General features: G+C 38.1%; 1 protein-coding gene across 6 annotated transcripts in view; it reads left to right on the top strand.

The window, feature by feature from the left end:
• LOC108944065 (uncharacterized) overlaps window positions 1-21,159 on the top strand; it is a 31,761-nt gene extending 10,602 nt beyond the window's left edge. The window contains exons 2-6 of one of the 6 annotated variants that reach the window (XM_070182225.1): window positions 14,247-14,318; window positions 19,291-19,586; window positions 19,774-20,018; window positions 20,113-20,328; window positions 20,781-21,159. In XM_070182225.1, coding sequence (XP_070038326.1) covers window positions 19,385-19,586; window positions 19,774-20,018; window positions 20,113-20,328; window positions 20,781-21,017 — 900 coding nt within the window. In that variant the 5' untranslated portion in view covers window positions 14,247-14,318; window positions 19,291-19,384 and the 3' untranslated portion in view covers window positions 21,018-21,159. Of the gene's footprint in view, window positions 1-14,246; window positions 14,319-17,712; window positions 17,889-18,125; window positions 18,181-19,290; window positions 19,587-19,773; window positions 20,019-20,112; window positions 20,329-20,589; window positions 20,707-20,780 lie in introns of those variants that run through there. The other 5 variants (XM_070182227.1, XM_070182228.1, XM_070182224.1 and 2 more) reach the window with 5 other exon arrangements.
• Window positions 21,160-26,946: the final 5,787 nt, after the last annotated feature.

Raw genomic sequence — 26,946 nt, 5'->3', positions numbered from 1 at the left:
CGGAAGTGGATTCGGAGGTCCGTAGGTCATTTTGGAGTCATTTAGCTAAAGCTAGAAATTTGAAGGTTTTGAGAAGTTTAACCGGAAGTGGACTTTTTGATATCGGGGTCGGAATCTGATTTCAGAAGTTGGAATGGTATTTAGACACCGTTTGTTTTATGAATTATTTCACTATATTTCAAACTTTGCTTCCGCATTTGTTTCCTTGCTATTAATAAATTTAAAATTATTTCAAAAATAGATAATATTATTCTAACGTTGAATTGCCTAGCAAGTGAAATGCTAGGCACCAATACGGTCCGAAGGTGGGAATTTCGGGTCATGACAGTTGGTATCAGAGCACTAGGTTACATAGGTCTCACGAGTCATGAGCAAGCTTAGTAGAGTCTGAAGGATCTGTACAGAGATGTATGTACTTATATCTCAGAGGCTATGAAGTTTAGGAACAATATCACTTCTTTCTTATTCTGTCGTGTGATTTTATTTTATCATTGATGATTGAACCATTCTACTCTTATTCCCTCGCAGATGGTGAGAACATGTAATACCTCTACCGATGGACAGGGACCAAAACCCCCGGTAGCAACTATGGCCAGGGGTAGAGGTCGAGGTCGGGGTCGTGCTAGAGGCCGAGGCAGAGGCCGAGGTAGAGCTCAGTCCAGAGCTCGAGCAACTGCACCTGTTATAGAACCTCAGGTGGACCTTCAGGAGGAGGTTCCAGTTCAGAATGTACCAGCTGGACCAGTTCAAGTCCTAGAAGGATTCATAGCCACCCTAGTACTTCAGGACACTCTAGTCCCTTTGATAAGTCTTATGGAGGGCGTGACCCAGAATGGTACATTTCCAGTGGCACCAGTCGTCTCACAGGCTGGGGGAGGAGCACAAACTCCTACTGCTTCCGCTCCGGAGCAGATGGCTCCCTTTAATCAGGTTCCAGCAGCCTCGCCAGTTGGGGTAGTTCAACCAGTTGTTGCGGCACAGACCGGTGATAGGCCCGCCATGTCTTTTGAGGCCTTATTGAGACTGGATAAGTTTACTAAGCTCTTTCCAGTTCACTTCAGTGGTACACCTTCTGAGGACCCATAGGATTATCTTGAACGTTGCCATGAGGTGCTGCAGAACATGGGTATAGTTGAGACCAATAGAGTTGATTTTACTGTGTTTTAGATGACGGGTTCCGCCAAGAGGTGGTGGAGATATTATACACTGAACGGACCAGTCGGATCGCCTACACTTACCTGTGAGCAGTTCTCTCAGCTATTTCTAGAGAAGTTCCTCCTAGAGAGGAATTCCGCAAGCAATTTGAGCGTCTACAGCATGGCAGTATGATTGTTACTTAGTATGAGTCCCATTTTGTGGATTTGGCCCGTCATGCTCTTCTTTTACTACCTATGGAGGGAGAGAGAGTGAGGAGGTTTATTGAGGGACTCACTCACCCTATCAGGTTTCAGATGGCCAAGGAGACAGGAAGTGAGATTTCTTTTCAGGCGGCTGCTAATGTCGCAAGGAGGATCGAGATGGTTCTTGCATAGGAGAGAGGGCAGAGGTCTGATAAGAGGCCTCAATAGTTTGGTGGTTTCAGTGGTGCCTCGTCTGGAGGCAGAAGTAATTTTGGCAGGGGTCATCCTCCCAGACCGTTTCATTCAGCACTTCATGTATTTCCCAGTGCTTCAGGGAGTCACGATCCTATTATGCCTTACTCTGGGCAACCAGTATTCGGTACACATTTAGCTCCTATCAGTACATCACCACTCCAGAGTTACTACAGCAATTATCCGGCCCATCTGGGCCAGCTTCAGCTTCAGCAGCCACGACATCAGGATGGGTGTTATGAGCTTGGAAACATTGGTCACATTAGGAGGTATTGCCCTAGATTGGCGAGTAATAGATCTGGGCAGGATTCTCGTGCCATCATACCGGCACTGGTTGCTTCACCGCCTGCTCAGCCAGCTAGAGGTATGGGTCAGGCAACTAGAGGTGGAGGTCAGGCCATTAGAGGTGGAGGTCAGACCGTTAGAGGTGGAGGTCAGACCGTTAGAGGTGGAGGCCAGTCAGTTAGAGGCCGTCCCAGGGATGCAGTTCTGAGTGGTGGGGCCCAGTCGCGATTTTATGCTTTTCCAGCTAGGCCTGAGGCCGAGTAATCTGATGCTGTGATCACAGGTATTATTCCAGTTTGCCATAGAGATGCTTCAGTTCTATTTGATACAGGATCTACTTATTCCTATGTGTCCTCTTATTTTGCTTCATATTTGGTTATGCCTTGTGATTCTCTGAGTGCTTCTGTGTGTGTATCTACACCGGTGGGAGACTATGTTGTAGTAGATCATGTCTATCGTTCATGTGTTGTTACTATTGGTAATCTTGAGACTAGTGTGGATTTTCTACTTCTTGATATGATAGATTTTGATGTCATCTTGGGTATGGATTGGTTGTCTCCTTAACATGCTATATTGGATTGTCATGCCAAGATAGTGACCCTAGCTATGCCGGGGTTACCTCGGTTAGAGTGGAAAGGAATTCCTGGCCATTCTGCCAGCAGGGTTATTTCCTATATGAAAGCTCGGCGTATGGTAGATAAAGGGTGTTTAGCTTATTTGGCTTATATTCACGATCCCAGTGCGGATGTCCCTTCTATGGACTCAGTATCAGTTGTTCGTGAATTTTCAGAAGTATTTCCTGCAGATTTGTCGAGGATGTCACCTGACAGACATATTAACTTCTGTATTGATTTGGCTACGGGAACCCAACCCATTTCTATTTCACCATACCATATGGCCCCGCCAGAGTTGAAAGAATTGAAAGAGCAGTTACAAGACTTGCTTGATCAGGGATTCATTAGAACCAGTGTCTCGCCCTAGGGTGCACCAGTATTATTTGTAAAGAAGAAATATGGCTCTATGTGGATGTGTATAAATTATCGGTAGTTGAACAAAGCCACTATCAAAAACAAATATCCGCTGCCAAGAATTGATGATTTATTTGATCATCTTAAGGGTGCCAAGGTATTTTCGAAGATCGATTTGCGGTCTGGTTACCATCAGTTGAAGATTAGGGCATCTGATGTCCCTAAAACAGCTTTTCGAACTCGCTATGGGCATTACGAATTCCTAGTGATATCATTTGGGTTGACAAATGCCCTAGCAACTTTTATGGATTTGATGAATCGGGTGTTCAAGCCTTATTTGGATTCTTTTGTGGTTGTATTCATTGATGATATCTTGATTTGCTCCAGCAGTCGAGAGGAACATAAGCAGCATCTTTGAAGTGTGCTTCACACCTTGAAAAATAATTAGTTATATGCAAAGTTTTCAAAATGTGAGTTTTGGTTAGACTTAGTTGCCTTTTGGGGGCATGTTGTATCGGCAAAAGGCATAAAGGTGGATCCTAAGAAGATTGAGGCTATTCAGAATTGGCCTAGACCTACTTCAGTTACAGAGATCCGGAGTTTCCTGGGTTTAGCAGGTTATTATCGTCGGTTCGTGCAAGGGTTTTCATCTATAGCAAGCCCATTAACCAGATTGACCCAGAAAGGTGTCCCATTCAGATGGTCAGACAAGTGTGAGTTGAGCTTTCAGAAGCTCAACACCGCTTTGACTACGGCGCCAGTGTTGGTATTACCCACAGGTTAAGGATCGTATATGGTATATTGCAACGCATCTCACATTGGGCTTGGTGTAGTATTAATGCAAGATGGCAAGGTAATTGCATATGCGTCACGGCAGTTGAAAGTTCAAGAGAAGAATTATCCTGTTCATGACTTAGAATTGGCAACCATTGTTCATGCGCTGAAGATTTGGAGGCATTACCTCTACGGTGTCTCGTGTGAGGTATTTACTGATCATTGTAGCCTTCAGTATCTGTTTAAACAAAAAGATCTTAATTTGAGGCAGAGAAGATGGTTGGAGTTGTTGAAAGACTATGATATCACCATTTTGTATCACCTCGGAAAGGCCAATGTGGTGGCCGATGCTTTGAGTAGAAAGGCTGTGAGTATGGGCAAACTTGCGTATATTCTGGTTGGTGAGAAGCCATTTGGTACAGATGATAGAATTTGGCTAATCAGTTCGTGAGGTTAGATGTTTCAGAACCCAGTCGGATTCTAGCTTACACAGTCGCTTGGTCTTCTTTATATGAGCGCATCAGAGAGAGGCAGTATGATGATCCTCATTTACTTGTCCTTAAGGACATGGTGTGGCACAGTGATGCCAAACAGGTCACTGTGGGGGAAGATGGGGTTCTGCGAATGCAGGGTCGTATTTGTGTGCCTAATGTGGATGGGCTTCGTGAATTAATTCTTGAAGAAGATCACAGTTCCAGGTATTCTATTCATCCAGGTACCGCAAAAATGTATCAAGATTTGCGGCAACATTATTGGTGGAAGAGAATGAAAAAAGGATATAGTTGCATATGTAGCTCGGTGTCTGAATTGTCAGCAAGTTAAGTACGAGCATCAGAGACCTGGTGGTTTGTTTTAGAAGTTAGAAATTCCTGAGTGGAAGTGGGAGCATATCACTATGGATTTTGTTGTTGGGCTCCCACGGACTCAGAGAAAGTTTGTCACAGTATGGGTCATTGTGGACAGGTTGACCAAGTCAACGCATTTCATTCTAGTGGCAGTTACCTATTCTTCAGAGAGGTTAGCTGAAATTTACATTCGTGAGATTGTCCGCCTTCACGGTGTGCCCGTGTCTATTATTTCAGATCGAGGTACGCAGTTTACTTCACATTTCTGGAGGGTTGTACAGTGTAAGTTAGGCACGCGGGTGGAGTTGAGTACAACATTTCATCCACAGACAGACGGACAGTCAGAGCGCACTATTCAGATATTGGAAGATATGCTCCGCGCTTGTGTTATTGACTTTGGAGGTTCTGGGGATCATTTCTTGCTACTTGCAGAGTTTCCTTATAATAATAGCTACCAGTCGAGCATTCAGGTGGATCCATATGAGGCATTATACGGAAGGCGATGCCAATCGCCAGTTGGTTGGTTTGAACCGGGAGAGGGTCGGTTGTTGGGTACCAATTTGGTACAGGATGCCTTGGATAAGGTCAAGATTATTCAGAATCGACTTCGCACAGCTCAGTCTAGGCAAAAGAGTTATGCCGACCGTTGCTCCCGGTTTCACCTATGAAAGGTGTAATGAGGTTCGGGAAAAAGGGCAAGTTGAGCCCTAGGTATATCGGACCCTTTGAAATTCTTGAAAGGGTGGGTAAAGTAGCCTACAGGCTTGCATTACCACCTAGTTTATCAGCGGTTCATCCAGTGTTCCATGTGTCTATGCTCCAGAAATATCATGGTTATCCGTCCCATATGTTAGATTTCAGTTCAGTCCAATTGGACAAAGATTTGACTTACGAGGAGGAGTCGGTGGCTATTCTAGCCCGGCAAGTCCGACAGTTGAGGTCTAAGAGTTATTCTTCAATTTGGGTGCAATGGAGAGGTCAGCCGGTAGAGGAATCTACCTGGGAGTCCGAGTCAGACATGCAGAGTAAATATCCACACCTTTTCTCCAGCTCAGGTACTTTTTCTAACTCCGTTCGAGGACAAAAATTTATTTTAGAGGTAGAGAATGTGATGACCAAAAATATCATCTTTAAATTTAATAAGTAATTATGTGTTCTAAGACCTCAAAAAATACCATTTATCATTCTCGACTTGCGTGCACAGTCCGTAAAATTTTTGAAAAAGTTTTCATATGAAAAATGAATTAAAATGTGAAATAGAGCTTTAAAACTCAAGTGAGTGGACTTTGGTCAACTTTTTAGCAAACGGACCCGGATTAGTGTTTTGACAATTTCAGTAGCTCTGTATCATATGTTGGGACTTGGGCGTATGCCCGTAATCTAATTTGGAGGTCTCTAGCTCAAGTTATGATCATTTAACGGAACTAGCAATTTAAAGGCTAAAGATTTCCATGTTGGACCACGGGGTTGACTTTTTGATATCAGAGCCAGAATCTGATTCTGGAAATTTGAACAGCTCCGTTATGTCATTTATGACTTATGTACCAAATTTGAAGTCATTCCGGATTCATATAATATATTTTGGCACGAGATTTGCAAATTGAAAGTTTAAAACTCAAAGTTTGAGTCGGGGTGTGAATTGTAATTTCAGCGTTGTTTGGCATGATAAGATACCCCGAGTAAGTCTGTATTATGTTATTGGACTTGTTGGTATATTCGTATGGGGTCCCGAGTACATCGAGATTGATACGGATTGAAATTGGATCAAGAACTGGACTTAAGCAAAATCTGTATTTTTCCTTCTGCTGTAATCACACCTGCGGATTTTTCTCGCAGGTGCGAGCTCGCAGAAGTGAGCCTTCGATCGTAGATACGCCCGGGTGTGGTTGGGCAAAAGTCCGCAGGTGCGGAAACCTACACGCATCCGCGCTTCTGCAGAAGCGGACCAAATGATCGCAGAAGCGAAGACAGCGCAGGTGCACATTTTTCCTCCGCAGGTGCGAGGCCTCGCCTGGCAGCCCCATTTCGCAGATGCGAGATTTTTCTCGCAGATGCGAGATCGCATATGCGAGCCCAGGCATCGCATGTGCGGAAATACCTGGGCAATGTATATATCGAAGAGTCCGATATTTTTACTCATTTTGGTCATTTTGAGCTCGGTTAAGGCGAATTGTTGGGCGATTTTCACGGGAAACATTGGGGGTAAGTTTTCCTTATCCTATATTGATTATATTTTATGATTCCATACTCGTTTATATCATGATTCCGTGAATTTATGGAAGAAAAATAAGATTTTTCTAAAATCTTCCAACAACGAGAAATTTAGATTTGAAGGTCCATTTGATATCGGAATTGGACAAATTTTGTATGGTTGAACTCGTATCGAAACGTGTGTTTGGATTTTGTGCGTTTTTTCGGTATTTGAGACGTGGATCCCACTGTCAAATATTTAAATGAATTTAGGATTTTTATCCGGAAAATTTGTAAATTCATATGGAATTAATTCCTATGATTAGTATTGAATATATCGAATTATTTGTGAATAGATTTGAAGTGTTCGGAGACAAATTTAAAAGGAAAAGTTGTGGTTGAATAATTGATTGGGATTTTCAAAGCGAGGTAAGTGTCGTGGTTAACCTTGACTTGAGGGAATAGAACCCTTAATTTAATTGGTATGTGAATTGCATGTGAACGACGTATAGGTGAGGTGATGAGTGTCTGTACGTCGTCAAATTAATTGTTTGCCTGCTTACTTGAAAAATCATAAATTATTTTAAATCATATATTAATTATTATAATAATTGTTTCTCTCCTATTCTTTGTCAAATATTAATTCTTGAATTCCTGCATTAATTATTACATACTATTTGAATTGTGTGTTTTAATTATTGTTTGACATTTAGCATATTAAATATTAAACTTCTTATTTTCTCCTTGATTTCCATAATAATTTGCTATTTTTCATTGTTTGTTTCGTAATTAAATTATAATTATTGTATGTTTGTTGTCTTTTAATTTTATATTAATTGTTGCATTTATTGGAAAAATTTCTTCTATAAGAATTGATAAATGAATATGTTGGACGAGTGGGTTGCACGTCGCAACATAATTAATTATAATGAATATATTGGAGGATTAGGTTGGACGCCGCAACAGATTTGATTAAAGGAATATATTGTGAGAGCGGGTTGCACGCTGCAACAGAATTGATGGAAATGATAATTGGTTATGATTGTTGAGTTTGCTTCAATTATTATAAATGAGTTACCTGATTTATTTCTATTATTGTTATTGTTACTAATATTACATATAGGTAATGTAAGTGAACCGCCTTCGTCTCGTCACTACTTCGTCGAGGTTAGGCTCAACACTTACAAGTACATGGGGTCAGTTGTACTGATACTACACTCTGCACTTCTTGTATAGATTTCGCAGTTGGTCCCAGCAGCGTGCCATAGACTTGCTCGGATTTTAGCTATTCAGAGGAGACTTGAGGCATAACTGCATGGCGTCCGCAGTTCTGAAGTCCCCGTCTATTTTACTTTAGGTGTGTGTTTATTTCCAGATAGCTTTATTTTATTCAGACCTTTATTTGTATTATTCTAGAAGCTCGTGCACTTATGACACCAATTCTGGGGTGGTATTTAGACACCGTTGTTTTTATGGATTATTTCACAATGTTTCAAACTTTGCTTTCACATTTGTTCCTTGTTATTAATAAATTTAAAATTATTTTAAAAATGGATAATATTATTCTAACGTTGGCTTGCCTAGCAAGTGAAATGTTAGGCGCCATCACAGTCCGAAGGTAGGAATTTCGGGTCGTGACATTTTCCGTCGTGGCGGTATTGCCAGAGTTGAAACAAGACTTATATATGTCATGAGGTGTATTGTGAGCATCAGATTCGAGAGATTTCGGCTATTATGATCATAGAATGTTATTATGGTCATGTGAATATTGCGGTGTATGGTCTGAATTCAGCAAAGGTATGCAGTCATGTTCTGGTACATCGTGTGGTGATTGATATGGTGTTCGTATGTGGGAAGACAGCCGCGCAGAGTATTTTGGATGTTGGAACTGGGCTCTAAGGCTTATTTTCCTAAATAAAAGAGAATATCTTCAAATTTGATAGAGCTAATGTGCTCAACTGAGTTGTGGTAGCACGGGTAGGTGCATGAGGTGTTAAGCAGTGATTTCGGACAACTCCAGCGCAGTTCTTAGCATGTTCGAGGACGAACATATGTTTAAGTGGGAGAGAATGTAATGACCCAACTGGTTGTTTTGAGCTCTAGCGCGTCGTTCGGCGGTTTGAGGCCATGAGCAGCTTCACTTCAGGTATTATGACTTGTACTCGTGGTCGGGATTGAATTTGGGGAAGTTCGGAGTTGAATTGGAAAGAAAATTCTCATTTGGAAAGCTTTAAGTTTGAAGAATTGACTAAGATTGGATTTTTGAGTAAACGACCTCGGAATCGAGATTTGTAGGTTCCGACAGGTTCGTATGATGATTTCGTAATTGAGCGTATGTTCGGATCGTGTTTTGGATGACCCGGGAGCGTTTCAGCGCCTATTGTGGAAGTTAGCAATTTGGAAGAATTTCATAAATTTGGGTTGAAGAGCATTTCAATGTTATCAATGTCCGTTTGGGATTTCGAGTCTGGGAATAGCTCCGTATGGTAATTCTGGTATTCAGAGCGCGTCCGGAAGTGAATTCGGAGGTCCGTAGGTTATTTTGGAGTCATTTGGCTAAAGCTAGAAATTCGAAGGTTTTGAGAAGTTTGACCAGAAGTGGAATTTTTGATATCGGGGTCGGAATCTGATTCCAGAAGTTGAAGTAGGTCCATATGGTTATGTAAGACTTCCACGCAAATTTTGGGGTCATTCCGAGTAGTTTAAGTATATTTCGGGTCGTTCGGAGTAAGTTTGAAGAATTTGAAATTTCTAAGTTGAATCAATTTGGTTTAGGGTATGATTTTTTGTTTTGATGTTGTTTTACACGTTCCGAGAGTTTGAGCGAGTCCGTTTTATGATTTCAAACTTGTTGGTATGTTCGGGCGGGACCCCGGTGGCCCCGAGTGTTAACCGGACGAGGCTCGGACCAATTTTGGAATTTATAAGAAGAGCTAAAGCTTCCAGCTTCTGGTATGATCGCACCTGCACATGGGCAGCCGCAGGTGCGAGCCAATAGCCGTAGGTGCGAAGGAAAGGAGCTACCCGGAAACCGCAGATGCGAAGTATATTGGCGCACCTGCGAATGCGCAAGTGCGAAGGACTGCTGTGCAGAAGCGGATGAATGCGCAGATGGGAAGAGATGGGCGCACCTGCGTTTGCGCAGAAGCGAGAAATTTTCCGCAGGTGCGGTGCCAGGCCAAAGGGGGGAAATGCGCACCTGCGAGGAATGTTCCGCAGGTGCGGAACCGCAGGTGTGAGCGTAATTCTGCAGGTGCGAAAATCGCTGAAGGCAGAACCTTCATTTAAGTCCGGAGTTACGTATTTTTAGCCATTATTTCTTCATGTTTTGGGCGATTGTGGAGCATTTTGAGAGGGGATTTCAACTAGCAACTTGAAGGTAAGTTAATTCTACACACTTTGAGTTAAATACATAGATTTTTTTGGGTGGATTATAACTTATAAATCTTGAAAATCAAAGGTTTAGATGAAAAACCTAGATTTTTATAAAAACATGAGATTTTAACCACGAAAATGGTTATGGAATTGAATGGAAATTATATATATGAGTTCGTGAGTCTATGGGCAAACTTTATCTTCAAAAAATTTCAAAATCCAGTCACGCTGGCCCGACGGTGATTTTTATCGACTTTTCAATCGGGGTTAGAAATTATTATAAATTAGATTATATTGAGAATTTGAGTATATATTAATGGGTTTGCATAATTATTGGCTAGTTTTGGGGCGTTGGGCATCGATTAGAGTTGTTTGAAGGGCTCGGAAGCCGGTTATGGAACTTTGGAACGAGGTAAGTTTCCTTTCTAATCTTGTAAGAGGGAATTAACCCCATAGGTGAACTAAATTATTGTGTGCTTCTAATTGTGGGAGCTACGTACGCACGAGGTGATGAGAGTCGGGTAGTTTTAGGCTCACATCATGCCTTGTTGATATTGTTATTGATTGCTGTTATTGTTTGCCTTGAGAGGAAGTGAGATTGAGTCTGCTTATTAAATGTTTTGAAAGGAGTTGAAATTGAAGAACTTAAGATTTAAAAGGTTTCATTTGAACTTCGAAATTTTGAAAAGAATTGAGGAATAATATAATAGTTGAAGAATCTATGTGTAACCGCGTCGCATGTATGATTCGCGAGCGGGGTAATTTTCTTAAAAAGATACAAGCTGAATTTTCATTATTTTGAAAAGAATCAAGAAAGAGATATGATTTTAAATGTTAAACTTATATTTGGCCGCGTCGTAGAAATGATTCGCGAGGGGTATTTCCTTAAATTTATATTTGACCACGTCGCATGTATGATGCACGAGCGGGGACCGCGTCGCATGTATGATTCACGAGCGGGGAAATTTATAGATGCATCTATGGTTCGCTCCATTCGACCCTCTAGCAATGTACAATTTAAATATTATATTGGATCGGGCCGTACGACCTCGGCATGATTTGCGCATGACTTAATTGATTGTTTGGAATTATTGATAATTGATATGGCCTCATTGGTCGGAGATATAAATTATTAAGAGATGAAGATAAATTTGGAAATCCCCAATTAACAAGAAAATTATTTACCTATCTCATGTTATTGTGTTTACTGTTGCCTCATAAAAATCCATAATTTATCATGTCATTGGTATATTAATTATAACACATAGTAAGTGTCCGAGTCGACCCCTCGTCGCTACTTCTTCAAGGTTAGGCAGGATACTTACTTGGTATGCGTTGATTTACGTACTCATGCTACACTTGCTGCACATTTTTATGCAGGTACACGTATGTTTAGCGGCCTTGTGGGCGCAGAGGCGCGATTATGGCGAGGACTTAGGTGAGCTGCACTTTATACGACGTTCCGCAGCCAACAAAGTCTCCTTCAGAGTACTTACATTTTTTCTGTCCAATTGTATTCCGGACAGTTGTTGTATTTTATTCTACATTCTTAGTAAATGCTCATGCATTTGTAACACTGGGTTTTGGGATAATTATGGGTTGTCTTGTATTGAAATTGTTGAAAGTTTTATTATTTACTTTGTAAACTACATCTTTTGCTATTTTAAATTGAAGGAAAATATAATTTCAAAAGTAACAAAAATGATAACCCATTTAAGTATTCATTATTGGCTTGCCTGACAGTGGTGTCCGGCGCCATCATGACCTTCATGGATTTCGGGTGGTGACTGTCACGTCCCAAAATCGTGGAGCGCAACCGGCTCAACCGAGTGAACCCGACCGAGCAAGCCTGTTAGATTTCTTCTACCCAAACTCATTCATGAATAAAGAGAATATATGTTTTCCCTAATTAAACAATAAAGTGGTCGTGTCTGCAGTTGTCAATTTCTTACCATAAGTTTCACCATTTTTAAAGTCTCAAATGGACAAGTAATGCAACCACAACATAGCATAGTTTGTCTTTTCCAACACCAATACACAACCCACACTATGTCTACGGAGCCTCTATAGATAAAGAAGAGTACAATGATATTGCCGGAACCAAGGCTCCGGCTATACCTCAACCATAACACATAAAGAACAAAAGATACATGACCCCAGGATGAAGTGGGGCTCACGAAGTCAGCTGGGAAGAAGGTGTACTGCTATCACTGATCAATGTCTCTTGCTGTGGAACCACCTGCATCCATTTAAAGATGCAGCGCCCCTGGCAAAAGGGACGTTAGTACCGTCGAATAGTACTAGTATGAAAACTAAACACCAATTTAAGAATTTAGAAATACAAGATAATTATGATGAACTAGTGTGAAAATAGATTAATATAGATAACTGTCTCAACCATATGAAGCTTATTAAAAGCTATCAACAACATCTATAGGATTTAAGATAAGATCCTCTATAGCCATCTTCACACAAAGAGGCCACGCCGCCTCACCCGATGTAGGCAGGTGGAGGTGTACGTACAATACCACAACTCAAATCAAGCGGCCCTGCCGCCTCACCTCAATGTATGCGGGTGGATGTATAAACACAGTACCAAGGACCTACACAAAGAAGCTATGCCGCCTCACCTCAATGTATGTGGGTGTAAATGCATCAACGATACCAATACCAATACAAAGCGGCTATACCACCTCACCCCAATATAAGCGGGTAGAGGTGCAGTCTCACAATATCATAATCCCTATACAAAGCATTCATACCGCCTCACCCAAATATATATACGGGTGGAGGTGTATCACAATCACAATCACTATACCATAATCCCCACATAAAGTGGTCATGCTGCCTTACCTCAATGTATGCGAGTAGAGGTGTATCACAATCATAATCTCTACACAACTTGGCATAATACCTTTCACATAAATAACGACTAGAAATTATAACATATGGATACGTAATTGATAGTTTGGGACACATCCTTAATTTATAATGCAATATGATAAGAGAATTTGAAATACTAATTGAACATACATCTTCATCACAAAACTTATCGGAATACTCGATTTATAATCAATATCTCGGAACTTACAAATATAATGAGAATTCCAACACTTAAAGAAGAGTTTATCCAACATATCTCAATTGAGCTTCCTTAAACTCTAAAACATTCTGGATTTCTTAGCAACTTCAATCTATTTTAGAAATATAACAAATTGAACCACAATAAGGAAGATGATCATGTTTCTAGCTCATTTGAGTATTTTATCAAACACAAGGTGTGCATAATGTTTCAAGGTCCCTTTTATGGAAGATTCTATCATCTCACAACCCAATCTTTACCATGCTTAGTTCAACAATCTTCCTACACCCTTTGATATCACATGCATGTAAAATAATCAACCCTCATGCCCAAACATTATCTTGCTAATTACCTATGTTCAGAAGATTTCGAAATTAGGGTTTAGGGTGTAGAATCTTACCTCTAGGATGAAGACCTAGTGAGCTTGCCTTCTTAATCTTCAAAAACTTAAACAAGAACTAAAGAACAAATATTGGAGAACACCTTCTCACTCTAGGGCACCCTCTATCACTCTAAAATGTCAGATAATAGCTAAAAAATAACCCAAATAGTATATTTAACGAAATAGAGTCGGGTTTTAAAAATCCAAAAATGGAGCTCGGAACAAGGTATGCGATCGCATAACCGATATTCGGAGCGCATATCGGTCGCATAGTTGGTTACAAAATAGCCAAAAGAATTGTCTGTGTATGCAGTCACTATGCGATCCGCATAACCGTTATGCGGTCGCATAATGCACCGCATAACAGTTATGCGGTCGCATAGTCGATCGCATAATTACTTCCAATTGGTCCAATTAACTACCTCACTCTGCGGTCATTATGCGGTCTGCAGAGTGATTTTGCGATCGCATAATGGACCACAGAAATCGCATCATTCCGATGCATTGTTCAACCAAAAAAGTCCGAGCCGCTACAATATTCAAACACGTAAACCTAGTCCGACACCATGAAATATTATTTTCTTTGCAAAATTTACCGGGCTTACCACTTAAGTACTTCAAAATTTTCCGGGGTGTTACAGTGATAGTATGTGTTTGAATCCTAAATTCTTTTGGGTGGTACATGCAGCTAGCGAGAATCATTATTTCTTCAATTTCATCTTTATTATCTCTGACCCATTTGAATATATACAGGAATCAGAAGTAATTTTTCTTGAATGGCCATCGTCTAAAGCCCTTTCTCAGTGTCGACTGCTCTTTTGCTGGGTAAGTTGAAAACTTCTTTCAGAAATTTTAGATCTTTTGATGATTGCATGTTTGGTATTCCACTCAAACCCGTGAAATGTGATGTTAGGTGTTATGGGTCTTCATTGTTCTTGATATTTTTCTATGGAACCCGAAATTTTTGTAAATATTTGCCCAATAATATTTTGTATAGTGCGGGTGAAGGTTATTTGAGCTTGTGTTGATATAGTAATCAACAATAGTCTTCATTCCGTTCATTGCAATTAAATTTATTTTTGTTTTGTTCTTTTTGTTTTTGGGGTTTATACTATCATATTAAATTGCTTACTTCTAGGATGATAAAGTGAAGTTGCAGCTAAAATTAACAAAGCTGAAGGATAGAAAATGGGTAGTCTTTGGAATTAAGGTAGTAAGATACTTTTGCTAAACATATTTTCATGGTCCAGACTTTCAGGTGATTTTTAATTTTTGCTTACAATAAACAATAACGTCTCCTCCCATTTTTTTCTTTTCTTTAAGGTTAGAGATTAGAGGGAATTATTCTTTTAGATGTGGTTGACTCTCTCTTAGACGTGTGATATTTGAGAAATTTATTCGTGCTTGTAAATTATAAGGATTTGCTCACTGATTGTTATAAAGATAAATAATATAAAAAGGAATAGAAATTACATAACTAGTCTGTGCATTATTTGAATGGATGAGAATTTATATTAACATCTGGGAGAATACCCTTTATGTACTGAGCACTATCTTAGTGCTTGGTATTTTATAATTTATAAAATTTTAGTTTCTCATTTTAAAAGTATGTGGTACATAAATGGCCTAATTTCATTAATAGATGTCTACATTGATTGGATTCAATGAAATTGAGATATTTTATGGAAAAGTGACCATGTTGGACAGTAAACATTTTTCTCTTTGACTAGTATAGTATTATTGTATTTTTGTTTGATGCACTATTTCTATTGAGATCCTACTCTTAATAGGAAAAAATTATTGCGGCAATGCTAATTTTTTATAGGTGATTTGATTTGTTCATCCTTTCCACTTATATTATTGTTGATATGCTGGTTGTTGCACTTCACTTTTAGTTAATTAATTGATTGCCTTTTATCCTAAAAAATAGGAATAGATAAAATTTTGTTGAATCTTAGGAATAAAGGAGACCCAAGATACACAGATGGAGTAGATGGCTTTCTTAGTTGGGCATTCAACCACCCAAGGGTGAGCACTATGATTCGATGTCTTTGTAAATGCTGTATGAACAATATGTTCAAGTTAAGAACCGATGTAAGAGGAGACTTATTGAGGAAGGCTTTCTGGTATTCTTATAAAGTGTGGGACTTACACGGAGAAGTGTTAGTTAGAGGTAAAAATTCTAATGTAGCACGCAATGAGGAAGTAGGAAATGATAGCATTGAAGAGGATAATATTTCGAAAATGATTCACGATGCTTGTGGATACTAATGTGGCAGATGATAATAATGTTTTAGAGGATAATGAAGAGCCAAATATACATGCAATAAAGTTCTACAAATTATTAGAAGATGCTCAGATATGACTTTATCCTGGTTGTAGTAAAGTCTCAAAGTTGTCTTTTATTATTAAACTACTTAACTTGAAGTGTCTTGACCATTGGAGCAACAAATCGATGGATGAATTGTTGAGCTTTTTGAAAGTTCTTTCGGAGGGGTCATTTGTACCAAATTCTTTCTATGAAGCGAAGAAAGTTCTTTGTGACATAGGCTTGGGGTACAATAAAATAGATGAATGTCGGAATGATTGTATTTTATATTGGTGCGATTATGTCAATGCTCAATCATGTCCTAAGTGTGGTAAGTCTAGATAGAAGTCAGACGAACTAAAAGGAAAAAAAATAGCTTGTAAAGTATTGTGATATTTTTCAATCAAACCAAGGCTTCAGAGAATGTACATGGCAAAAGAGACAGCAAAAAAGATGAGATGGCACAAGGAGGAAAATATTGATGATGGTGTCTTTCGACATCCGTCCGACTCCATTGCCTGAAAATCCTTTGATGATCGACATCCCACCTTTTCAGCTGAATTAAGAAATATTCGTTTAGGTTTAGCAAGTGACGGGTTCTAACCTTTTGGTAACATGAGTGCCAATCATAGTATTTGGCCAGTCGTACTAGCTACATATAATTTGCCACCATAGGATTGCATGAAGGATTCGTATTTTATGATGACACTTCTTATTCTAGGACCCAGTGTCCAGGTAACGATATAGATGTATATTTACAACCAATGATTGAAGATTTAAAAGAATTATGGGATAGAGTGGAAACTTATGATGCATACTCAAAATCTAATTTTAAGATGTGTGCATCTATCATGTGGACGATTAATGACTTTCCTGCGTATAGAAACCTTTCAGGATGATCAACGAAAGGCAAGCTTGCATGCCCTTGTTCCTACAAAGATAAAAAATCAGTTTCTTTACATAATAAGTTGTATTATATGAGCCATCATCTCTTTCTCCCATTAGATCATCCATGGCGCCGAAATAGGAGGAAATTTGATGGGAAGGTAGAAAATGGGGTTGCACCTAATCCTTTAACAGGCGATGAAGCACTTATACAATTACAAGGCTTGGAAAATATTAGTTATGGGAAGGGAAAAAAGCAAAAACATGACTTTCCAAAAAGTGCTTACAATTGGAGGAAGAAAAGTATTTTTTTTCAATTGCCTTATTGGAGTACTCTTTTATTACGGCATAACCTTGATGTAATGCACATTAAGAGAAATGTGTCTGATAATATTATATCAACCGTGATGAATATGGTTGGAAAGACAAAGGACACACTAAAAAGTAGATATGATTTCGTGGATCGTGGTATTATGCAAGAGTTACATCCGATAGAAGATGGGGATAATGTATTATTACATGCAGCATGTTATGCATTGTCCTCAGAAGAGAAGTTGAAGTTATGCAATTTCTTGGCTAATTTGAAGGTTTCTGATGCCTTTTCATCAAACATTTCAAGGTGTGTCAATGTACTTGAAAAAAAGATTTATGGATGGAAAAGTCATGATCACCATGTATTATTGCAAGACGTTCTCCCAGTTGTAATACGTGGTTTGTTGCCTAAGGCAGTGTGTGAACCAATTATAGAGCTAGGCAAAATTTTCAAAAATGTATGCTCTAAGTCCTTGACAATTGAAGGTCTTGATATCCTGGAGGCTAAATGTGCATGCACGTTATGCAAACTTGAAATTATTTTTCCTCCAACATTCTTTTATGTCATGGTTCATTTGCCAACTCACTTGGTAAGAGAGGCAAAGCTTGGTGGACCAGCTCAATTTCGATGAATGTATCCTTTTGAGAGGTAATGTATTCTATAATAAAAATACCATATTTTTTAATGACACATTACATTAATGAATCATTTTCATATAGGTATTTGCGAACACAAATGTCATATGTCAGCAACAATGCTCGTCCTGAAGGTTCGATTGCAGAAGGTTATTTGGCAACGAAAAGTCTCACATTTTGCTCATGATACTTAAAGAATATCTCAACCAAGTTCAATAAACCAACTAGAAATGATGATGGTTCTGTGTCAAATGGTGAGATGTCTATCTTTAAGAAAAGTGGGCAAACAAAAAGTGGTTCAGAAGGTATCAGGCTATCTCATGATAAGTTCAAACAAGCTTGTATATATATGCTACAAAATTGTAAAGAGGTTTCACCATTCATGGAATAAGTTAATTATTAATTCCAAGATAGGCTCACGTTAAAATTACACTGTCTTAACTAACTCCATTATCAAAATATAGGGAATACATGGAAGAGATTGAAAGATATGGTTCAAGGAGAGACGGGCATAAAATTGAGTTTCTTGATTGGTTTCGTTCATGTGTATGTGTCGAGTAAAATGATAATTTTAATATTAGTGTAATTATCACATCGTGTTATTAGTCACAAGGGTGTTGTTTTTCTTTGTATATCTTTATATTATCTGCACAAGGACGTGCAGTCGTTGGTCCTGCACCAATGGTGTATCGATATTCTAGATTTGTAGTCAATGGATTCAGATTCCATACAAAAGATCTTGAGATGAGAAGAAAAACACAGAACAGTGGAGTCCTTGTAAAAGGAGATGATTCAGATTCTAATAAGGTGTATTATGGTGTATTAGAGGACATTTATGAGTTATCATATGTGGGAAATAAGAAGATCGACTTATTCAAGTGTCATTGGTGGGATATGGCTCGCTTAGGAAGAGGATATAAGATTGACAAATATGGCTTTACAAGTGTAAATACTCATTGTGCCTTGAACACTAATGAGCCATTTGTATTGGCATCTCAGTCTGAACACGTCTTCTACTTAAAAGACATGGTTGATAGAGACTGGCTTGTCATTGTAAAGACAAATCCTCGTGACCTTTTCAATATGCCTAAAGTTGATGATAATTCTGTAGAAGTTGAAGATGAATCATTACTGAATGAAAAAGCTTATCAACAAGAAGATGTTGAATTGAATATTTTGCAAACCAATAACCAAGAAAATGATATCGATGTGGCTTTACATAGGGACGATGTTGAACCATAAAGTATTAATGCAAGTATACAAGCTCAGACAAGTACGCATGAAGAGGAATATGATTTCATTGATGAAAATCATATAGATGTATCTGATGATGAAGAAAGCGAAGAAGATTTACTTGGTGATAGAGAAGACACTGATGATGCTTTTGAAGCTTGAGAAGCAAAGACGGATGTAGTTAGATGTATCATTTTGTTTTGAAAAGTTCTATGTATCTTAGTCGTTATTAAACTGACAGTGAAATTAATCATGGTGATTTTAACTTTAATTTCATAACTAGTTATCTATTAAGCTTTTGTGACTTGAATTGTTACCTGTCTTCTATGTGCACTAAGCTTAATTTTAATTTTTTATGTATAATGATAAGATCTTACCCCTAATTGTGCCTTAGTTCTTACAATTTTTTTCTATTTTATGCAGGAGGTTCAACATGACAGGAATTGGACGAGGCAAAGATTGAGGTGGAACTGGCCGTGGACGTGGCCATTTTCAAGGAAGTAGCAATTCTGGAACGATGTCTCAGCCACAATTGCAGCTAAGGGGAAATACCAGATCATCCCTATATACAGGAGAATTAACTAATCCTTGTCAAGAACCTATAGAGACAGGACAAATATCAAGCAACCCTAGGCAGAGACCTTCTGTTGAGACAGTTTCATCAAGAAATCTGGACAGAAATGCATATCCTTCTCTAGAAGCTGAAAGTGGTAGTGCAAGTTAGTTTTTTTTTTATTTTTCCCTTTAATGTAACTACACACACACACACACATATATATATATATATATATATATATATATATATATATATATATATATATATTTGGCCACACATATTATTTCTTAAATTGACTGGTACAAGTATTATTACTATGCTTTCTCAGTATATTTTTTTTTCCATTGCAGTTTCTTCCAGGAACAAAAAGAGAGGAAGAGGAAAATATAAATCTAAAACTGTAGATATTAAAACTAAGTACGGCGGAAAAATCACAATTATGATTCCAGATGACATTGATAGAGTAGTAGGTGATGGGAAAAGAGATATTGGTAATTACTGTGGTTTGATCATGAGGAGCACTATCTCATTCCGGGATGGGAATTGGCAAAAGATTGTTTCAAAATATGGAGAAACAATGTGGTTAAAGGTTAAGGTAACGAGTTATTTTCAACATTGTGTTGGCTTCAAATTACATGGTTTATTATTGTAGTTAAAATCAATATAATGTTACATTTATATATTTTCAGGATAAGTTTGAAGTTCTTGGCAGTGTGCGAGAGCATGTGCTGCAAGCTTTTGTCATCAGTACTATGCAATGGCTTTTTAGAGCATGGAAAGCTCGATTGAGCAGTCACTACTCTCGCCACATTGCTGATGGAAATATATTATCTCATCGACCTGAAGATGTAGAGCTCGAGGATTGGAAATACCTAGTAGAGTATTTTGAAAGTTCTGAATTTAAGGTAATTGAATAATAGTGTTTGGTTCACTTCTCTTTGAATAATGGTTTCATAATTTGTTGACTTAGTGCAGGTTGTAAGCGAGAGAAATAGAAAGAATAGTGAAAAGCAGATAACTAAGCATGCTTGTGGTACAAGGTCTTTTGTAAAAGTAGAGGAATCGATGGTAAACATATATTTATTATCATGCTATCATGCATACTTCTTGTTACATGTCTATTCATTTATTTGATTATTTATGTTTTCTATTGAACTATATTGTAGAAAAATCCTGCCACCGGAGAAAAAGAAAGACCAGATCAAGTCTGGGAGATCCAACATACACGTAAAGATGATAATGGAGAAATTGTGTAGGTGGATCCACAATCCCAATAAATTCATGTAATATTCTTAATCACTACAGTCTTATCTTTTTATATTTTTTTTATATTGTAAATGACTACGCTTAATTGCAGGGCCAGCTACAGGAACTAGTGGCTCAACAACAATCTGAAGAGAACGAGCATCTCATGACTAGAGATGAGATTTTATCCTCTGTTCTCGGTGAGAGAATAGGCTATGTTCGTGGTAAAGGGTACGGAAAGAAGCCTCCAAAAAAGAGTCACTTTGAAGCAGCAAACTTAGAGGCTAGTGTGTCTTCTGCTATGGCAACTGTGCGTCAAGAAATGCAAGAAGAATGCAAACTGAGATGAGTCAAAAGTTGCAAGAAGAACGTGAACAAATGGCTGCCGAATTAAAAAGTAACATGGAACAAGAATTGCAAAGGAAGTTGGAAGAGAAACTTGAGCACGTGAATGTGGAAGTAGACAACCGGATCAGTGTAGAAGTAGCCAAGAGGATTCAAGAACAACTGGCTTCTATCATGACTGGAATGCAACAGGCGATCTACTCTTAATGTTTATGTACTCTTCCTTCCTTCTTGACTATTCTTCTTCTTTTTTTCTTGAATTTTGGTTCCTTCTTTGCAATTCTTCTCTTCATATCTTTTGTGAGGCACATAATGTATTTGATAAAATACCTTCTTTTATGAGGCACATAATGTGTTTGTTAAAATACCTGGGAGAGATCTTGGTTTATATTCTAATACAACTATAAAAATGCTAGCCTATTTTATAATATTATTGGGCAGAAGTGTCTATTTTATGAGAAATTTTGGTTTGTTTCTGATGTTATTTTGCAGAAGTTCATATCAATCTGAAGTTCATATTTTAGCTAAGTTTTGTAGCTGAAATTTTCCTACCGTTGGATAGTTTTTCACATTATCACATTTATCTACTATATCTCTAGTTTCCAAGTAATCTAATTTTGCTTCAATCCTCATACAATTTCAGTGTATTTAGTTCACTATAAAATGTCAACCAACACATACGTACAAACCACAAATTAAACAAAATGAGTAAAAAATTATCATTTGTTATAGCTATCTTTTTGGCAATTTATTCATCAGCGGAGGGTCGTACTGCCTATCCACCTCGTTCACCTTGTAAATGTATTGGCAATGATTGTGCTGGAGCTGGTTTATTTCCTAAAGGCTCTAAATTTGTGTGGCCTGAGTTAGTTGGAATCAAAGAAAAGGATATTGTGAACAAAGTTTTAAGTAGCAATTCAGTTGTTACACCAGTTGTTATTTACATTAATCAAGTGACAAACATAACTGATGATTGTTGCAATAGAGTTTGGATCCTTGTTGATCAACCAGGTGGTAATGGTCAGGTTGAAAATATTCCTACAGTTGGATAGTTGTAGATTAAGATTTAAAGACACTGTTTTATAAGCCCTTTTGGATATGAACATAGTGACTTTTTTGGATAAGTAAAAAATAAATCGACTTTTCTTATAGTAAGAGGTATTTATTTAATTACTTAGTGGTTTTTAATCATCCTAAGAACTGTTATATTGGCAGAAAGATAATATCTATAATTTTTATGTAGTACTCTCTTGCAAATGTTTAGTTATTGTTGGTATTACTTTCTACACCAAAGTTGTTGCATATACCTTTTGCAGTTCGATGTAGTACCCTTATGCAACTGTTTAGTTATTGGATTGATGGCATTTCTGTGGAATTTTTCAATCTTGGTATCAAACTGATTTATCAATGCTTTGAAGTAAAATTAAGCTTGGTTGTTGTCTTAGAAATAAACTATCAATGCTTTGCGCAAGGATTTTCTGATTATTATGAGACTCTCGAGCTTAAGTCGCTTCTTCGGCCGAATGTTGTTATCTGTATCATTTTTCACCTTGATGTTATCTTCAAGCTCTAACAATGTGATCTTGTATTTTTTTCTTTAATAATATGAATAAGGTTCTTAAACAATAGTGACAATGAAGGAGGAGCTTGAAGTTAAGGCACTCAATATTTTGCTTTTTGGTTATATGTAAATGCGTACAATGACAATGAAGTATTACGTAGTATATATGCGGAGGAGCTTGAAGCTAAGGCACTCAATATTTTGCTTTTTGGTTATATGTATATGCGTACAATGATAATGAAGTATTATATAGTATATATGCGGAGGAGCTTGAAGCTAAGGCACTCAATATTTTGCTTTTTGGTTATATGTATATGCGTACAATGACAATGAAGTATTGCATAGTATATATGTACTGAACTTTTAGTAATGGAAGTATTTAGTATTTGGTTTAGGAAATTCTTTTGGTGTTTATTAAATACTATTGGATGATCTTAAACTTATATATTAATATTAATATATAAGTTTCAGTTGCTAGAGTAATATTAATATTAATACTAGGGTAAACTCTAGTATTCAGTTGCTACTAGAGTAATATTAATCGCGAGTTTTAGTTGATACTAAAAATCACTATTCTGTAGCGATATAGAGTTGCCACTGATGCCGTCGCCACTAAAAATCACTATTCAGTAGCGTTATTAGAGTTGCCACTGATGGCTAATCATTTTTGTGGCAACTAAGTCGCCACTGAATGTCACTCTACAATAGCTCTATTAGAGTTGCCACTAATGGCAAATCATTTTTGTGGTAACTAAGTCGCCACTAAATGCGACTCTTCAGTAGAGGTATTAGAGTTGCCACAGATGGCTAATCACTTTTGTGGCAACTAAGTCGCTACTAAATGTCACTCTACAGTAACTCTATAAGAGTTGCCACTGATGATTAATTGTTTTTGTGGCGACTAAGTCGCCACTAAATGTTACTCTTCAGTAGCGACTTCAATAAAATTAGTTTGGTGGAACTCTTTCTTGTGGCGAGTACATTTAGTTTTTGTAGCGACAACGTCGTCACAAAATGTATACATTCTGTGGTGAACTCATGTTCTCGCCACTAGTAACATTCATGTTGTCGCCACTAGTAACATTCAGTAATGGAAGTACTTTGGTCGCCACTAAAAGATAGATTTCTTGCAGTTTTACTATTCCATTTTCAATCATTATCATGGATAATCAACAACGAGGCTTTTCAAATTAAGACTTTAAACACACACTTGAGTAAGTTAGGGTCTTAGGCATATAATGATCTCTTATACAATTTGATGTGATCACTTTCATTTGGACTTGACTTGAAGTCACAACATTTAAATACATACTCATACTTTCAAATACTCTCTCGAAGAATAGCACAATTTAATAAGAACATTCCGAAATACATTTTAATATATTCATATATATACATCATCCGATGCCAAACTTATTCAGAAAAGTCAATTCATAATGGACAACTCGGGACTTACAAGATCATCATGGAAATTCAATTCTAAGAGAGAATTTTAGCTAACATACCTTGCCTCGAGCCCTTTCTTATTTACTAAAATATTCCGGAGATTCTAGCCACTTCGATCTATTTAGAGATAATGCAAAATTGAACACAAATTAGGAAGGAGTTAATAATTCTAGCTCACTTGAGCATTTTATCAAACACTAGGTGTGTATTAAGGTTCCAAGGTCCTCCTATGGTGGATTCTATCATCCCACTACCCAAAGCTTACCCAAAAGCGTTCAACAATCTACTCACTATGCTAGATGGTACATGCATGTAAATTAAACAACTCCCACACCCCAGAATTTACTTGTCTTATTACCTATTTTGAATTAGAATCACGAAATTGGGGGCTATGGAGTAGAAACTTACCTCTAGGATAAAGACCTAGTGAATTCTTCTTACAATTTCTTCAACTTTGAGCAAGAATTGATGGGTGATGAGTTTAGTAACTTCCCCTCTCATTCCTTGGCACCCCCTCACTCCATAATTTATGTTTTTGCGTCCATTACTCTAATATATCGAAATAGGGTCGGGTAAAAATATTAGAAAAAAGGAGCCTCGTCACATGCATGGTTAATTATTAATGCTTCTGCGGTCCGCAAAATGGGCCACGAAATGTCCCTCCAGAACTTGGGCAACTCTGCCCCACTCTGCGGCCATTATGCTATCTGCAGATCTGTTCTGCGGTCACATAATGCACCGCAAACCCTCCCTCAAAAAACTTTTCATGCTGGTTTCGCGGTCGATCTGCGGCCCGCGAAATGGTTTTGCAATCGCATAGTTGACCGCAAAATGTCATCCAAACTTGCCCAGTTTTCTGCTTCACTCTGCAGCCATTTTGCGCCCCGCAAAGTGATTCTGCTGCCGCATAGTGGATCGTCAACACCTAAGCCTACTTCAACACCATAAAACCTCGGGTTTTGGTAAAAGTTTACGGGGCCTCCTCCCCCACTTAAGATTATTCGTCCTCGAATGAGGGTGAAAATTCAACATTAGCGCACATTGTGACTTAGTTACTACAACACACACCATTTGTTCTAATTTTTTACTAACTCCCTAAATTTCCTAAAATTTGGCTAGAGTCTCCCGTGTAACTGGGCCTATCCACCTGTCAAAGAATCCCAGAAATCAATCCTAACAATACAACCACAACACAACAATGCAAAATTATACGGAAACATCACTGGCAACAACGCCATAAACATCGCATTACTAAGAGGGAGTATTCTTAATATAAGTTGCATAGGGGAAATCATGATTTGTAGAAAATTAGCTCTTAACATCATGTATACAATTACATAGCTATTCAAATAAATTAGGATACTTCTTCTTCATTTCTTCCTCGGCCTCCCAGATGGCCTTTTCAACCTGTTAGTTCCGCCATAGTACTTTTACGGAGGCAATCTCTTTGTTTCTCAACTTTCGTACTTGCCTATCAAGAATGGCAACTGGAATTTCTTCATAAGTCAATTCTTCATTAACCTCGATAGTCTCAACCGGAACAATAAGCGATGGATCCCCAACCACCTTCTTTAACATGGATACGTGGAATACCGGGTGTACTAAAGACATCTCTGGAGGTAGTTCTAGCCTGTAAGCCACCTGACCAATCCTCTGAATAATTTTGTACGGCCCGACATACCTCAGACTCAATTTCTCTTTCTTACCAAACCGCATTACATCCTTCATAGGGGAAACTTTCAAGAACACCCAATCATCTTCTTTGAACTCGAAATCCCTGCGACGCACATCCCAATAGGACTTTTGATGCCTCTGATCAGTTTTTAACCATTCTGTAATGATATTAACCTTCTCCATAGCATGATGCATGAGGTTCGGCCCTATCAATTCTACTTCCCCAATCTCAAACCATCCAATGGGAGATCTACATCTCCTACTATATAAAGCCTCGAACAGCTCCATCTGAATGCTAGCATGATAGCTGTTGTTATAGGCAAATTCTATGAGCGAAAAATGATCATCCTAGATACCTTTGAAGTCAAGAACGCAAGCGTGTAACATATCCTCAAGTGTCTGAATAGTATGCTCTGCCTGCCCATCGATATATGGATGGAAGGTTGTACTAAGATTTACCTGAGTACCGAAACCTTGCTCAAATGTCTTCCAAAAATTAGTCGTGAACTGTGCCCCTCGATCTGAGATAATAAAAACTGGAGTGCCATGCAACCTGACTATTTCCTTGATGTACAACTGAGCATAATGTTCCACTGTGTCGGTAGCCTTAATCGGCAAAAAGTGTTCTGATTTTGTGAGTCAATCAACAATCACCCAAATCGAGTCGAATTTGCGAGGAGTGTGAGGAAAAATCTGATGAAGAACCTAAACATCCTTGATCTAAAAAATAAAATGAAACACCTTTATAAATGAAAGACTATCTGAATTGTTATTAGCTTCAATTGATGAATCTGAAGATGTAAGTTCTGGAAAGGAACAGTTGTCAAAGGAGTGTGTCATTTTGAAAGCATAGTGAAATAACCTATAAATAAGGGCTTGTGAAACTGAAAAGGAAAACACTATTTTGAAGAACAAGGTTCTTGCACTTGATACATCTGTATTAGAACTTAGATATGAAAATCTGAAATTAAGGTTTGGGACAGGTAAGGAAATAGAAAATGACACACAACTCACACTGGAAGAGGATTTAAGAAAGGTAAAATATGGGTTCTATAAAAGAGATGAATAGGTAAAAGTTTTGAAAAAGGAATTGACAAAGGTTAAACATGAGCTTGATAGAACATGTAAATGCAACAAGTCCTCCGATGCACTTTCATGGCTACAAGAACACCATAGTAGCAACAGAAAGAGACATGGCTTTGGCAACTCTACACCTAAATGGGATCCCAAAAACAAGCACCTAACACTTCCT

The sequence above is a fragment of the Nicotiana tomentosiformis genome, chromosome 8, assembly GCF_000390325.3.
Source record: "Nicotiana tomentosiformis chromosome 8, ASM39032v3, whole genome shotgun sequence".
NCBI lineage: Eukaryota > Viridiplantae > Streptophyta > Magnoliopsida > Solanales > Solanaceae > Nicotiana > Nicotiana tomentosiformis.
This window is presented reverse-complemented; position numbering and strand designations above follow the sequence as displayed.